Below are 15,930 nucleotides of genomic sequence, written 5' to 3'. Positions count from 1 at the left end.
CGGGGGCAATATGCAAACTCCACACAGACGGTGACCCAAGCCGGGAATTGAACCTGGGTCCCTGGCGCTGTGAGGCAGCAGTGCTAACCATTGATATTATATAGCAGCAGGATAAGAAGGACTATGAACAATATAAAGACAGGCTTAGTGTATTTATTAGTGTCACAAGTAGGCTTAATTGGATAGCTCGTTCCCTGAGCCCACAACAGGAACATTTGGTGAAATATCCTCTTTCTGTGCTTCATTATCCTCTGGTTATCTGGAAGAAGTGATGGCTTTTTGGGCTTCAAGTTTTAAGTTCATTTATTAGTGTCACAAGTATGCTCACATTAACACTGCAATGAAGTTACTGCGAAAATCCCCTAGTCACCACACTCCGGCGCCTGTTCGGGTACACTGAGGGAGAATTTAGCATGGCCAATGCACCTAACCAGCACGTCTTTCAGACTGTGGGAGGAAACCGGAGCACCCGGAGGAAACCCACGCAGACACAGGGAGAACATGAAAACTTTGCACAGACAGTGACCCACGGTGGGAATAGAACCCGGGTCCCTGGCGCTGAGGGGCAACAGTACTAACCATTGTGCCACCGTGCCACCCACATAGGAAAGGTGAGGGTGCAGAATGGAGTGTCAAACTGCTTGGTCTGTATAGCTTAGTTCCGCAAGTGGCAATCCTCTTTAGCAGAAATACTTTAAAGATATGTCAATAAAATGAACTCCTAATTGGGCAAACATTAAACCTTCAGTTCTATTCAAAGAAATACATATTTTAGAACGTCCAGTTAAAGGACTTTACTGCTGTTTCTGTTACAAAGTGCTGACTGTAGACCATTGTTGACTCTACGCTGCGATTCGTAATTCTGTGAATAATGTAAAAAAGAGAAATGTGAGATGTTATTGTGCAGCCATAAATTTGGTGATGTAGTTTTGACACATTTCCAACCTAAACTCAAAGTGTAACAACTGAGTCTGTGATAGCCTCACACTTATTTGTCATTCCACAGTAACTGGAGGACTTTAGCAGCCTTGAAGCATGATCCAGGGACTGTGTAATCTTTGTACGGCCTCAACTTTAAACAGATTTACTGAACACGCTTAATGAATCATGCATATTAACTGGAGTTACCATTTCCTTTTGTACAGATGCCCATAATATCTGTAGATCATCTGACTAGCCATAAGTACGTTACTCCGATGTAGAATATCTCCGGGTCGAACAGTGAGTATCTGTTGTTCCTTTTTAGAAAGGCGCTGAAGTTTTATTAAAATTATTAATCCCTGTGGCGAAATGTCTCTGACACTTGTTCAAAAATCAATATTTTGTAATGCCTACAGGCCAGAATGTGACCAAGTCATTCTGGATTTCAGAATTTTCTGGACCATAGAATGACGTCCAAATGCCTAACCATAAATGCGTGAAACAGAAAACACCATTTACCTGAAATGTAAAATAAGTTTAACGTTTATTTATTAGTGTCACGAGCAGGCTTACATTAACACTGCAATGAGGTTACTGTGAAAATCCCCGAGTCGCCACACTCCGGCGCCTGTTCGGGTACACTGAGGGAGAATTTAGCATGGCCAATGCACCTCATCGGCACGTCTTTCAGACTGTGGGAGGAAACCGGAGCACCCGGAGGAAACCCACGCAGACACGACGAGAACGTGCAAACTCCACACAGACTGTCAACCAAGATTGGAATCAAACCCGGATCCCTGGCGCTGTGAGGCAGCAGTGCTAACCACTGTGCCAGCGTGCTGTCCCAACCAACTGCAGGGACTAGGGAATTCTACTCCAATCAAAGCCGGTCGGGAACTAAACAGCTGCCTTCTTTTTCTTCCCCGTCTAGATCAGCGTGAAGAGATGACAGTGTGCCGGAACAGCATTACAGGGCAAGGGTCAACAGCCATTCTGTAAATACCACCATCTTAATACACAACCCCTCCCTCACTTCCTCAGCCGGAAGCCTTTCCACCTTTTGCATGCTAACGAAATGGAAGTATGGTTATCCGGAAGGAAGCGTTGAAACGAACTCCGCAAACTGAGACTTGCGTAGCCTGAATGTCATACCAAGAGGGAAAGTGATCAGTTGTTCAGCGTGCGCCGTCATCTGCCTTTACTCAATACTGTGTTATGCATAGGTTCCGGGACATATGCATAAACGACTCCCCAATTTCTTTCACGTGTCTTGTCTCCCTCTCTCTCTCTCTCTCTCCACCTCTCCTCTCTCAGTGGGAAGGTAAACTTGTACACTTTAGTATGCAGTATGTACTGGTACGCCTATGAACCATGCAAATCATTTTGATGTTAGGTTTAAATGGTTTTCCTTCAAGTTTACAAAAATGGAGAAAAAAAAAAGAAAAAAAAAGAAAAAAGGTGCACCTTGTATTTTAAAAAAAAAGTACTATTTTACCATTCTCATCAAGAGTCAGTTGTGCATGCACAGTGTTCTGTGTTAAGGTTATATTCAAGTGGAATGTGAGAAAGACTTAAAGGGGCAATGGACAGAGATGAATGTGCTCGGCAAAAAGAACACGTTTTTTAAAGCGCATTACAGCTTTAAATACTGTGTCATAAATGTGTGGGGGGGGTACATGTTAAGTGCCATAACAAGACTGTACATCAAACCCTGAAGTATTATTTCTGCAGTGTTAAAGCAATTATCTGATTCAACAAATTTCAAACTTCTTAACGCTCGGTAAGATCGGACAGTGCCACAAATTTTGTGACTTCACCTTACATGCCAAAGCTTACTCCAAAATGGCATCCTCACTCCAGAATGAATAGCATAGCACACAGTAAATGAAAATACCATTTTTTTTTTTACAAAGGGAAGTCTTTTCAGGACTACTATTTCGCTGACGCACATTATTCAGATCCACCACATGAACAGCCACCGTGTAATTAATTTCTGCCAACAGAAATTAAAAGTAAAACGATGAATGTCATAACCGCACATTGGCCAAAAAAGGATTCTCCTTGATGCCAGTTGGCCACGCAGATTGGCAACAAGTCAACTCTGAAGGGAAAGACACCTCTTTCCATGAATTGCCAAGCAAGGTGCCATGCTATAGAGATTTGGAAAGGCGAGGCAGTTTTGATTTGACCCCCCCGCACCCCCGCCGCCCCCGTGTCTTTATTTTTCCCTCTGTTTGAGAAAACAGAACCAAAAGTCAATTAAGACTATAAAAAAAGAAACTTCATGGAGATGGAAATTCGCTCTGTGCTGAATGTCTCGTTGCAGTCACACACGTACATATTACAGGCAAGGTAAAAGAAAAGTGACTCTAAGCTAGATACCGAACAAAGCACTGTCATTAAGATGCATGTTAAAACCAAAATATTAATGAAAAATCTAAGGTGTTTGTTAAAAGTAGCACCGGGGTGGGATATGTATCCGGGTGAATTTTATATGTGATTTTTTTCAAATTTATTGCATTTAGCCTTAGAAAGCCTTCAAGAAAAAAAAACAAAAAAAACCAAAAAAAAATCAGAATATTAGTTGTGTACTTTTAATGGGTTTATCCAAAGGAATTCCTTTATTTTTTTTCTCCCAATAGGAATCATTTCTCTTTTTTTTTTCTGCTGCTTGTTGAAAGGATAGTTCAGCAAAAGGTGGATCAACTGCTGTAGTGGGGCCAGGTCACTAGAAGTATCCTCATCTGAAGGGAAGAAGCGCAGGTTCAAGTCTAGAACTTTCCATACTTCCTAGCTCACTGCAAGGGTTTCGTTTTTAGGTAGGACTTGAAAGGTGTGCTTGGTAGTTTTAAAAGGAGTTGTTGCGTTGATTTAACTGATTGTACTGTACATCTATTAAAGCCTTAGATTATATATTACGGGTTGAAACCCATTCTAAATGTTACTTCAAAACCTGTTGAGGACACACATAGCTGATAGAAATCAATTGCTACTCAAGTTACTTAACATGCTAGAACATTGCTTACTTTTTCCTCCTTTGTTTAAATTTGTAGTTTCTTACATTATATTAAGATTAGATTATTTTTTATTCTGTTTTAAGTGTCAGATATTGTTTTCATATTCTAGTTGGTAGATTTTTTTTCCCTCTGTTAAAAAATTTCCAAAACCTTACGACAAAAAAAAAACATTTTCTTTTCTTCCCCTTCATAACATGCTCATGACTTTGAATTAATTGTAGTGTCATTTGATTATTCATATTAGTATAACGGCTTAAAGAATGATTTATATTGTAATGACTTATGATTACACGCATCAGTCATCGTTACTCCAGTCCTGTTTGCATTCAGAGAAATCTTTTATATGGAAATCTTACAATGATAAGTTTCATTGTGAAGTATGAAGTTAAGTTGTTGCTATGGCAACAACCTGGCAGACAATTGTGTAATATTTTAATGATTTACTTTGTTTGTAATTAGTCATTACGGAAATCTCTAGTTCCTAGATATTAGAACTGAAATTTATTTTCTACAGTAACCATTTGAGAATAGTAAGATATTGTTTTCTGAGTATACCTTTGATCTGTCTCTCTCTCTCTCTCTTCTGAATATCCAGACTTTCTTTAACTAGAAGCTGCATAATCAATAGATCAAAGGATTTTTTAATGTCATGAATTCAAATATTAATCAAAGCTTACTTATACGAGGAGAGAGTTAAACTGAGTTGTGTGTGCAAACACTTGAGGATTGATTATGCTGCAGTTTTAGAGAGAAAAAAATAATTGCGATCGGGCTTACGGGAAGAAAGTTGACTTTTTGCACTTCTGTACATAGTCAAGAGAGGGAAACCTGTAAAATAATAAGATCTTATTTTGAATAAAAAAAATGTCTATAATAACAAGGAACTTTGTTAAGGTAATTAAAACGACAGGCTGAACAAAAACAAAAAATTGTAAAAAAAAAAGCTTGCAAAAACAAAAAAAACTGATAATGGGCACAGAGTAAGCACCTCACAACCCACTCCCCCCAAACCATTAGCCCCCCCCCCCACCACTCCCCCCCCCCCCTCCCTCACCCCCCACTCCACCACCCCAAAATAAAGGCAAAATATCGCTTTGCTTCAGCTTGTAGTTTGCCAGGATTATTATTTTTTGGCTGGAATAATAAACATCTTTCTGATATCTCCATGTCCCCCTGTCTCCCCCCACACCCCCCCTCCACCCACTCCCCCCCCCACCCTCACCCCTACCCCTAGGAGGGTCAGGCGCGCAATTTTAACCCAATCCCGTTCGCCGGGGAACAGATGGGATGGTGGTGCGTTGTGTGGTTTTTTGCGAGCCTTCCCTCCCCTCCCCCCGCCCCGACCTCAGCACCCACTCCTATCCGATTTTGACTCTTCCCTTTGAGGTCCTCGGAGAGTGATGTCGGGCGGGGAGGATGGAGGGAGACACGTAATGCAGCATTCCCACCGCATCCCACAGGATTCCCGCCTTGGTCAGATAAATGTAAGATTGCACCTCCCGCGCGCTCACCCCACCTACTCCCACCGACCCAACCCAACCCCCCCCCCCCACTCACCCACCCACCCTGCCCCTTCCTCCTCTGCTCGTGACTGACAATGTTGAACAGGTTCAAAGCCCGACTGCAGATCATTTAACCAGGGCAGACACATCAATTACCAAGGTTCATACCATCGGAAAACAACAAAACAAAAAATTATTTTCACATCACTATACACCAACAAAAAAATATTCAAACTCTTAAAAAAAAAAATGTACTGCATGTTTAGAAGTTTTTGTAAAAAAGAGAAATGAAAAGGAAAAACGTATTTTAGACTTAAAAGAGGACAGGTTCTGTAAACTGAATTTGATGGTGTATTTCTCATGGGAAGTAAAATACATACATACGTATATAAGTATATAAATATATATTAAACTGGCTCCACACTTTCAATTAACAAACAATAATGTCAGTTTAATCACAGACAGATCAATCAAATAGCAGGTGCCCACATGATTTTACAGCTCTTGCGATTCCTGTTCCTTTTTGCAGTTGTGTCTACACCATTCAAACTGGTCGGAATCAACCAATTCTTGTTGTTTCAAAATTAAACAGAAAAATACCATTTGGACCTGGGAGCGACCAGTGACACTCTATCCCCCAGCCTTTTTGAAATTAATCAGTTTTCTGGTGGAGAATTTTTTTTTCCTCCCTCCTTTTTTTTGGAAAGATTCGGTGAGGGGCGGTGGGGGGGTGGGGGGGGGGGGGGGGGGGAAGAGTGTGGGGTTAGAATTCCTTGGTGGGGTAAATGAGGAGGAAGCAGCGTTGTCTTGGGGTGGGATGGGGAAAGGGGGCGGGTGGGTAGAGCGGATAATGCGGACACGAAACGCATATTCGAAAATCCTCCACCCCTCTAACTGAATCCCACGCACAATCCCCTCCCCCACCCCTCCACACCCCCCCCCCCCCCCCCCCCCCACTTCCACTCCACCACACCCACCCAAAATTTAATTTTCTGATAAAACCACCGCTCAAATCTGGTATGTTTGCATTCAACGTGCAAGGCCATAGCTACAACTGCTTAAAGAACAGAAGCTTGGACTTACTATTGTGTAATCACAGACCTTTCTTTTTTTGTTTTTCTGCTCATAGTTGGCGAGATAATGTACTCTGTCCTTGGCTGCCAATTGTTTTTCCGGCTTATTTTATTATCACTGCTATATCTTTGATTCTTGCTGTATGGAATTAAAAAAAAAATAAAAATTAAGATGAAATTGACAAAAAAAGTAGCAAATGGCCTACCTGCTTCTCCTCGTTGCTGTATTTCTTTGAAAAAAACATAAGCTTTCTTGTCCAATGCAGGTCATTATGTGGAGATGTTGTAGGTTTGCCAATCCTCCAGCGTTGCGGTGGAGTCTTCAAAGATTGGAGATTAATCTCAGGCACACTTTTTAAAAAATCTATTTATGGGATGTGGGCGTTGCTGACTGGGCCAGCATTTATTGCCCATCCCTAACTGCCCTCCATTCCAAAGGACATTTGAGCGTCAACCACATTGCTGTGGCTCTGGAGTCACATGTAGGCCGGACCAGGTAAGGATGGCAGATTTCCTTCCCTGAAGGACATTAGTGAACCAGATGTGTTTTTACAACAATCGACAATGGTTTCATTGTCATCAGTAGATTCTTAATTCCAGAGTTCTATTGAATTCAAATTTCACCATCTTACTCCGGACTTACTCGGTTAATCGTAGGGCGTTGGGGACAGTTACAGAAAAAAGAGATCTAGGGGAACAGGTTCATTGCTCCTTGAAAGTGGAGTCACAGGTGGACAGAGTGGTGAAGAACTCATTCAGCATGCTTGGTTTCATTGGTCATAACATTGAATACAGGAGTTGGGACATCTTGTTGAAGTTGTACTAGGCATTGGTAAGGCCACACTTGGAATACTGTGCACAGTTCTGGTCACCCTATTACAGAAAGGACAGTATTAAACTAGAAATAGTGCAGAAAAGATTTACTAGAATGCTACCAGGACTTAATGGTTTGAGTTCTAAGGAGAGGCTGGATAGACTGGGACTTTTTTCTCTGGAGTGTAGGAGGCTGAGGGGTGACCTTATAGAGGTCTATAAAATAATGAGGAGTATAGAACAGCTAGATAGTCAATATCTTTTCCCAAAGGTAAGGGAATCTAAAACTAGAGGGCATAGGTTTAAGGTGAGACGGGAGAGATACAAAAGGGTCCAGAGGGACACTTTTTTCACACAGAGGGTGGTGAGTGTCTGGAACAAGCTGCCAGAGGTATTAGTAGAGGCGGGTACAATTTTGTCTTTTAAAAGGCGTTTAGAGAGTTACATGGGTAAGATGGGTGTAGAGGGATATGGGCCAAATGTGGGCAATTGGGACTAGCTTAGGGGTTTAAAAAAAAAGGGTGTCATGGACAAGTTGGGCCGAAGGGCTTGTTTCCATGCTGTAAACCTCTATGACCTGCCATGGTGGGATTCGAACCCAGGTCCCCACAGCATTACCCTAGGTCTCTGGATTACTAGTCCAGTGACAATACCCACTACATCACTGGCAAAAACATGACAACCTTAGCAGAAGAAAAGCAAAAATCATACATTTACATCCTCTATGTAGTTTGCTGGCATGGAAGGAGGGGCAACAGTTAAATATAAAATTGTTGATTTAACAGAGGTTTTATATTATCCACTTCAGTTTTTAAACATAAGCTATTTTCCTGTTCATATTGGTTCACCATCCAGGTTAATCCACGTTATGTATTGAGTGATCCTTCCGACAGGAGGCTGGCTGATGGTGAATTGGTTCACTTTGGGCTCAGTGGGCATCACCATTGCCTTTGTATCAGAAGGTTGTCCACAGACTCTCACAGAAAGTCTAGACAGTGTTGAGGGAGTGCTGCGTTGTCAGAGGTGATGTCCTTGGAATGAGACGTCAAGCCCAAAAGATCCTATGGAGCAAATTCAAAGAAAAGTGGGGGAGATCTCCCTGCTGCCCTGGTCAACATTTCGCCCTCAGCCAACATCACAAAAGACACTGGGTGGAATTTTCTCAAAAAGCATTCTAAATGTTGAACGGGCGAGAATGCGCCGGGTTTTCTCACTGGTATTTTTTCAGCAAGGTAACAATTTACAGCACTCTGTGCAGAACAGGAGCCATCATGTGATTCTCGCCAGTAGCCACGGGGAAAGGACCGGGGAGCCGGCTGCTGAGCTCTCGGAGCACCACTGTGCAGGTGCCCCGATCTCCCAGTATTCTGTGTACATTCTGTGTACACAGTATACTCGGAGATCTGTCACCCGCTACGCCCCCCTCCCCACCCCCTCCCCGATGATAGCCACTCCGGACATTGCACCCTCCCCTCCACCCCACCTCCGCCACCACCCCGGCCAACCCGCAGGCATGACAAGCCAGTAAGACCGCACCCACTCTGTTGCATCATTGTTTCTGGGGCCTTGCTGTTTACATGTTGGCGGCAGTGTTTCCCACAACTACTCCATTGGCTGCAAAGCACTTTGAGACTTCACGAAGCCCTTCTGTAAACAACTGCGCTCTTCAGGTGATTGGTCAGAATTATCTCATTCGATTTGTATGAATTTCCGCCCATTCCCACCAGCGGTATTTCCGGTCCTGCTGATGGCGATCACTGACCCACCCAACCCCCCCCCCCCCCCCCCACGCCCCAACTCCCACCATGGGCTCTCCGGCAGCGGAGGGTGCAAAGAATGGGAAGCCCCATTGATAGCAGACGCTGAATATCCAGCAGGCTGCCTCCACCACCGCACGGGGGCGGGGGGGGTGGGATGCGGGGAGCGGAGGGGGGGTGCGGGGAGTGGAGGGGATTGCCCACCTTTGCCGATCCTCCATCCTTTTCATTAGTTCTCTGGGTGTGGACATGACTGGTAAGTTTGACTTGTGTCGTCTTTCCATTGTTCAGAAGGTTGGTGGTGGACCTTCTTAAAACCTTGGAATCATGGTATCATACAATGCAGAAGAGGCCCTTTGGCTCATTGAGTCTGCCCCAACATGTGAGAAACTCCTGAACTCCCACCTAATCCCATTTACCAGCACTTGGCCCATTGCCCTGAATGTTATGTCGTGCCAAGTGCTCATCCAGATACCTTTTAGAGGATGTGAGGCATCCCGCCCCCACCACCCACCCAGGCAGCACATTCCAGACCGTCACCACCCTCTGGGTAAAACATTTTTTCCTCATATCCCCCCTAAAACTCCTGCCTGTGCATCCAGCAGAAGGTACTCTTTAGTGATCAGCAATAAAAGGAAGGACATACTGGCACTGGAGCGGGTCCAGCGGAGATTCACACGGATGATCCCAGGAATGGTAGGCCTGACATACGATGAACGTCTGAGGATCGTGGGATTATATTCATTGGAGTTTAGGAGGTTGAGGGGAGATCTAATAGAAACTTACAAGATAATGAACGGCTTAGATAGGATGGACATAGGGAAGTTGTTTCCATTAGCAGGGGAGACTAGGACGCGGGGGCACAGCCTTAGAATAAAAGGGAGTCACTTTAGAACAGAGATGAGGAGAAATTTCTTCAGCCAGAGAGTGGTAGGTCTGTGGAATTCATTGCCACAGAGGGCTGTGGAGGCCGAGACGTTGAGCATCTTTAAGACAGAAATTGATAAATTCTTGATTTCTCGAGGAATTAAGGGCTACGGGGAGAGAGCGGGTAAATGGAGTTGCAATCAACCATGATTGAATGGTGGAGTGGACTCGATGGGCCGAATGGCCTTACTTCCGCTCCTATGTCTTATGGTCTTAAAATGAAAGAAAACTTACTCCAACAGATAAGTCAAAGAAAAAGGTTTAATAAAGAAGCTTCATTACTCCAACACTTGAGGCCTCACACCATGGGCCATGCCAAGCTCCCCACAATCCCGACAGATTCTTATTTATACTGAGTCAGCTGGTCATCACATCATTTTGTCATTGGTTACATAGTTTACTGGGACAGCTGACCCTTACAGCTTGTTACCATTGGTCACACTGCAACAGATCCAATGTTATCATTGGTTACATTCTAACACTGCTCCTCACCTTAAATCTATGCCCCCTCATGGCTGACCTTTCAACTAAGGGGAACAGCTGCTTGCCATTTTCTTGAACCTCTGGAGCCTGTGTGGTAAAAGTACTGCCACAATGCTGTTAGGGAAGGAGTTCCAGGATCTCCCCTCTGTGAGATTGTATGATGTATGTGCATGACAGGGAGATGTGTGGCTGTTTTCCTGTATGTGTGACAGCTGAGGCAGGAATCTGGTAGTGGGTGGAGCTATGGTGTAGGGGCCATATCTGACAACCAGGCGGGCAATTCTCCCAGCCCGCTGTGCTGCCCTATCAGTGCAGCGGGCATGGAGACATCAGCGGAGGCCGTTTAGCGGACTCCCTGCTGGATGCCACAGCCTCCACGCATCTCCGGCTCCAATTTTTTTGGAGTCATTTAAATATTTGAATTGCAATTTCAATTTTCATTAGCAGGCCCATGGACTGAGGTCCCCATGCCTGCTAGCATCTTTCCTGCAGTCAAGAGTGGTTCAATCCAGCGGGGTTGACAACAGCTACCCAAGAATGGGGAAAAGTGGTTCGATCCCACTGGAGGGAGCAGAGGTCATGGAGGCCCCATCAGGTCAGGGGTATGGGGGTGTGCCACCTGGGTACTTCCAGCTTGGCCCCTGGCACTGCATAAGGGGCAAACTGGCAATGCCCAAGGGGCACCTTTGCACTGCCCACCGGGCATCGGCAGTGCCAAGGGGGTGGGGCCAGAGGGGTGGGGCCTATTGGGGGCAGGGCCTGTTGGGGTGTGATCGGGATGGGGGGGGGGCGGGGGAGGATGGGAGTGTCCCGCTTCCACTCTGCGCTTGTAGCTTTGGGAGAGGGAGGGAGGAGGTGATCGGGTCTGGCCATCCAGGGGGTTGTTGAGGGGCGAGGGAGAGATGGTGTTTGGGCTGCGGGGGAATTGAGGCTGCTAGGGATGAGGGGGGCGGTCAGAGAGGCAGCGATGCGGAGCCGCGGAGCTGGCCAGCGCTCAGGAGGCTGGCAGTGTGGGGCTACTGCGCATGCGCCGATCATTGCTCTAACAGATCGATGCTTGCATAGTGACCCGCTCAGCGCTATGCTGCCGGCCTCTCCTGCAGGAATAGACCCCGCCCACAGATTTTCAGAGTGATTCACGCCAGTGCATTCTGCAGTGCTCAGTGTAAGAGATTCATTCTGAAAATCATGCTGAAAAAACCAACGGGAGTTACTCCAATTTTCACACTAAATCGGCACTTAGAATTTTTTGGGGAGAATTGCCCCACACGTGCGACAGCCTTGGAGTCCTGCTGTCCCACAGAGCTGCATCGGATGCCTTTTGCTTTGGGAATAATCAAATGCGCAGTGCTTCCATGGTTACAAAATGGATTGGCGCATGACATTTGTAACATGTTTTATGAATATCTGAACAGTTGCATTTTTATTGTGTTAGATGATCTACGCTTCCACAATTTGCATTTCTCTCCAAGATTTCCCATCTGTTCCGACACCTTCCTCGATTAGGAACCCGCTCTACCAGATGCCCATGTCAGGAGCTCCAGCCGACACTGTGCGCCTACCCTGGAGATGAGTGCACGGTAAGGCGTGTTTAGACTTACAGAATTGCAGAGGTGGTACACACATCACATGGCTTCTGGCGAAACCACAAGGACCTCCAGGGAACTCCACCTCCTCAATTTCTCCTATCAATGGTGGAGCGCTGTCCAAAAAATGAGTCTTTCAAAGATCCTCAGGGTAAAAGTGTGGACAAAAGAGCAGTTGTTCATTCTGGCTGACAACATTCCCAATTAAAATGTAATATTGTGTAACACTTGCTGTTGACTATAACATGGACTCGGTGAGGTATCGTTCATTATGTAGTACCAACGCAATTTATAAATGACACAGATTTACTTGGTTTAGTGTTGAGTGTTTTATGTGAGTTTTACCCTGCAAAAACTGTCAGCAATGGAAAATTAAAAATATTAATCCGTTTGGATTTTACATTTATTGAAGATTTCAAGATTAAAGTCAATGGATTATGTTGGTTAAGAATGACGGGGGTGCAAGGCAGAAAAATGAAGTTCAGGTGCAGGTCAGTCTGTAGGGGAGATGACAGCCTAGTGATATTATCATTAGACTATTAATCCTGGGACCTGGGTTCGAATCCCGCCACGGCAGTCAAATCTGAATTCAATTTTTTTTAAATCTGGAATTAATCGTCTACTGACCGGCACGGTGGCACAGTGGTTAGCATTGCTGCCTCACAGCGCCAGGGACCCGGGTTCGATTCCGGCCTCGGGTCACTGTCTGTGTGGAGTTTGCGCTTTCTCCCCGTGTCTGCGTGTGTTTCCTCCGGGTGCTCCGGTTTCCTCCTGCGGTCCAAAGATGCGTGGGTTAGATTGATTGGCCATGCTAAATTAACCCCAGTGTCAGGGGTATTAGTAGGGTAAATATGAGGGGTGCGGGCCTGGGTGTGATTGAGGCCGGTGCAGACTCAATGGGCCCAATGGCCTCCTTCTACACTGTAGATTCTATGACCTATGATCTGTAAACCACTGTTAATTATTGGAAAAACCCACCTGCTTCATGAGTGCCCTTTAGGGAAGGAAATCTGCCATCCTTACCTGGTCTGCCTATATGTGACTCCAGAGCCACAGCAATGTGGTTGCCCTTGGGCAACTAAGGATGGGCAACAAATGCTGCCCAGTCAACAGCGCCTATGTCCCCCGAATGAATAGAAAAAGAAGGATAGTAGATCAGATGCGAGGGGCTGAATGGACTATTCCAATAATCTTAAACTCCATTTGCCTATGAATCCCAAACAAATCAAACAAATGTAAAAGACATGTTCCTTACATTTCTTCATTTAAGAGCTTTTCTTTGAAATATAAGTATCCAGGTATGATCTCTCTATGTTTCAGATATAATCCTATTGAATGGTGAAGTAGGCTCGAGGGGCCGAACAGCCTACTCTTGTTCCTATTTCTTATGATCTTATAGTTTCTAAATGTGATTATGTCTGGGATTCACTGTGCCCGCTCACCCCTGGCGGGAGTCCCTCCAGCCCTTTAAATCGGGCATCGGACTTAAATTGGGGTTCCAGCCGGTTAGCAAACCCAATAGGATGCTCCCGGCCTGACATGCCGGCCCCAATCAGGTTCCTGCCCACCACTAAGATGCATTAATCATCTCATCCAAACAAATTGAGAGAATCTCAAATCTTTTGGACTCCTGCCCTCTGGTCACCTTACCTGCCTCAGCTAGTCACACTCCCCTGTCCTTGACCACTTTCCAAACTAGAAGATTCTATTCCAAGGGGAGTGACGACCTCATGAAACAAATCTCTGACGTGTCGCAGTGTCTGCAGCTCAGCCTCCAGCTCAATGATGCTCAATGTTGCAGTGTCTGCAGCTCAGCCTCCAGTTCAATAACGCTCAATGTCACAGTGTCTGCAGCTCAGCCTCCAGTTCAATAACGCTCAATGTCACAGTGTCTGCAGCTCAGCCTCCAGCTCAATAACGCTCAATGTTGCAGTGTCTGCAGCTCAGCCTCCAGTTCAATAATGCTCAATGTCGCAGTGTCTGCAGCTCAGCCTCCAGCTCAATAACCATCAATGTCACAGTGTCTGCAGCTCAGCCTCCAGCTCAATAACGTTCAATGTCACAGTGTCTGCAGCTCAGCCTCCAGCTCAATAACGCTCAATATCGCAGTGTCTGCAGCTCAGCCTCCAGCTCAGTGACTCTGAGCTGATGTTCCTCGAGCTGCAAGCACTGACTACAGGCATGTTTGCCCGGATTATAATATTTACCAGGAGCTCCCACATGCTGCAGTCTCAACACGTCACTTGTTCTACCATCCTTAATGTGTTTTAAATAATTACTTAATTAAATTATTGGTGTATCCATCTATCGCTGCCTTAAAATGATTCAGTGATCCCCACCTCCACCACACAGAGTTCCAAAGCCGCACAACCGTCTGAGAGAAATAAATTCTGCTCATCTCACCCTATAAAGGGTGAGCCCTAATTTTAAAACAATGCTCCCTATTTCTGAACTCACCCACCAGGGGAAACATCCTTTCCACGCCCACCTTGTCAAGACAATTCAGGATTTTATAAACTTCAATCGAGTCATCCCTCATGTTTCTAAACTCCAGTGGGAACAAGCCCAGCATGTCCAACCTTTCCTCATAAAAGAACCCACTCATTCCAGGTATCAATCTGGTAAACCTGCTCTGAACATCTCCAATCCTTCCTTAAATAAGGTGACCAAAACTGCACACAGTATCCGAGATGTGGTCTCACCAATGCCCTGCATAATTGAAACATAACACCCTTATGTTTATGTTCAATTCCTCATGTAATAAAGGATAGCATTCCATTAGCCTTCTTAATTACTTGCTGCACCTGCATACTAACTCTTTGTGACTCACGCACAGTAACACCTAGATCCCTCTGCACCTCAGCATTCTCTGTTTAAGTAATACTCTGCTCTTTTATTCCTCCAGACAAAGTGAACAACTTCAAATTTTCCCACATTATTCTCCATCTGCCAATATTTTTGTCCACGCACTCAACCTATCTATATCCACCTTCAAATGTTTTCATCACAACATACTTTCTCACCTATCTTTGTGCCATCGGTAAATTTGGCTACCATGCCTTCACACCCTTCATCTATGTCATTGATGTAAGCTGTGAAAAATTGAGGTCCCAGCACAGACCCCCGTGGGACTCCACTCATCACATCCTGCCAATCAGATGAAAATCCATTTATGCATACTCTCAGTTTCCTGCCAGCCGGCCAATTTATTACACAAAATATCGCCTGTCCTATGAGCTTTTATTTCCCACAATAACATTTGGTGTGGCATCTTATCAAATACCTTCTGGAAATCCAAGCACAGTAATCTACAGGTTCACCTTTATCTACAGCACATGTTACTCCTTCAAAGAACTCCAATAAATTGGTTAACTTGATTTCCCTTTCACAACACCATGTTAGGGCTTTTCGAAACTACAATCTCTTTAATAATTGGTTCTAAATCTTCCCAATGACATGCCCTCTACCTTTCCAGTGACAAATGCCCGAAATCTTTCTTGGACTTGTCACTATCAGTAACTGACTGAACGATGGAAGGAAAAGGGGGCGATCTTACAGTCTTGTCATGTCGGATGAGCGACTAGCTTAAAATCAGGCTTACGTCTGTTTTTTTACCTCTGGCAATGTTACTGGTGCCGTTCTGCCGGTGAAATCAGCCTCACAAACGGGAAGGGTGCAAGGCTGATTTAAATATTCATCAGGTAATTTAAATGTTATTAGTGAGTCCTGGACGCAATTGTCCGGGATCATTTGCACTTACCTGGCAATCGACGGTGGTGGTAGATTGGGGGTGGCAATTGGCGGGGGGGTGGGGGGGAGGGAGGGGGAATGTCCGGAGGGTGGCAGGGAGC

General features: G+C 45.1%; 1 protein-coding gene across 41 annotated transcripts in view; it reads left to right on the top strand.

The window, feature by feature from the left end:
- Nucleotides 1-5,477, top strand: part of LOC144486874 (muscleblind-like protein 1) — a 337,261-nt gene extending 331,784 nt beyond the window's left edge. For all 41 annotated transcript variants that reach the window (XM_078205077.1, XM_078205065.1, XM_078205121.1 and 38 more), the window contains 2 exons: nt 1,146-1,221; nt 1,853-5,477. In XM_078205077.1, the coding sequence (XP_078061203.1) occupies nt 1,146-1,202 (57 nt within the window). In that variant the 3' untranslated portion in view covers nt 1,203-1,221; nt 1,853-5,477. The remainder of the gene's footprint in view (nt 1-1,145; nt 1,222-1,852) is intronic.
- Nucleotides 5,478-15,930: the final 10,453 nt, after the last annotated feature.

This window comes from Mustelus asterias, chromosome 3 (assembly GCF_964213995.1).
Source record: "Mustelus asterias chromosome 3, sMusAst1.hap1.1, whole genome shotgun sequence".
Taxonomy (NCBI): Eukaryota; Metazoa; Chordata; class Chondrichthyes; order Carcharhiniformes; family Triakidae; genus Mustelus; species Mustelus asterias.
Note: the sequence above shows the minus strand (reverse complement) of the source record. Positions and strands in the feature narration are given on the sequence as shown.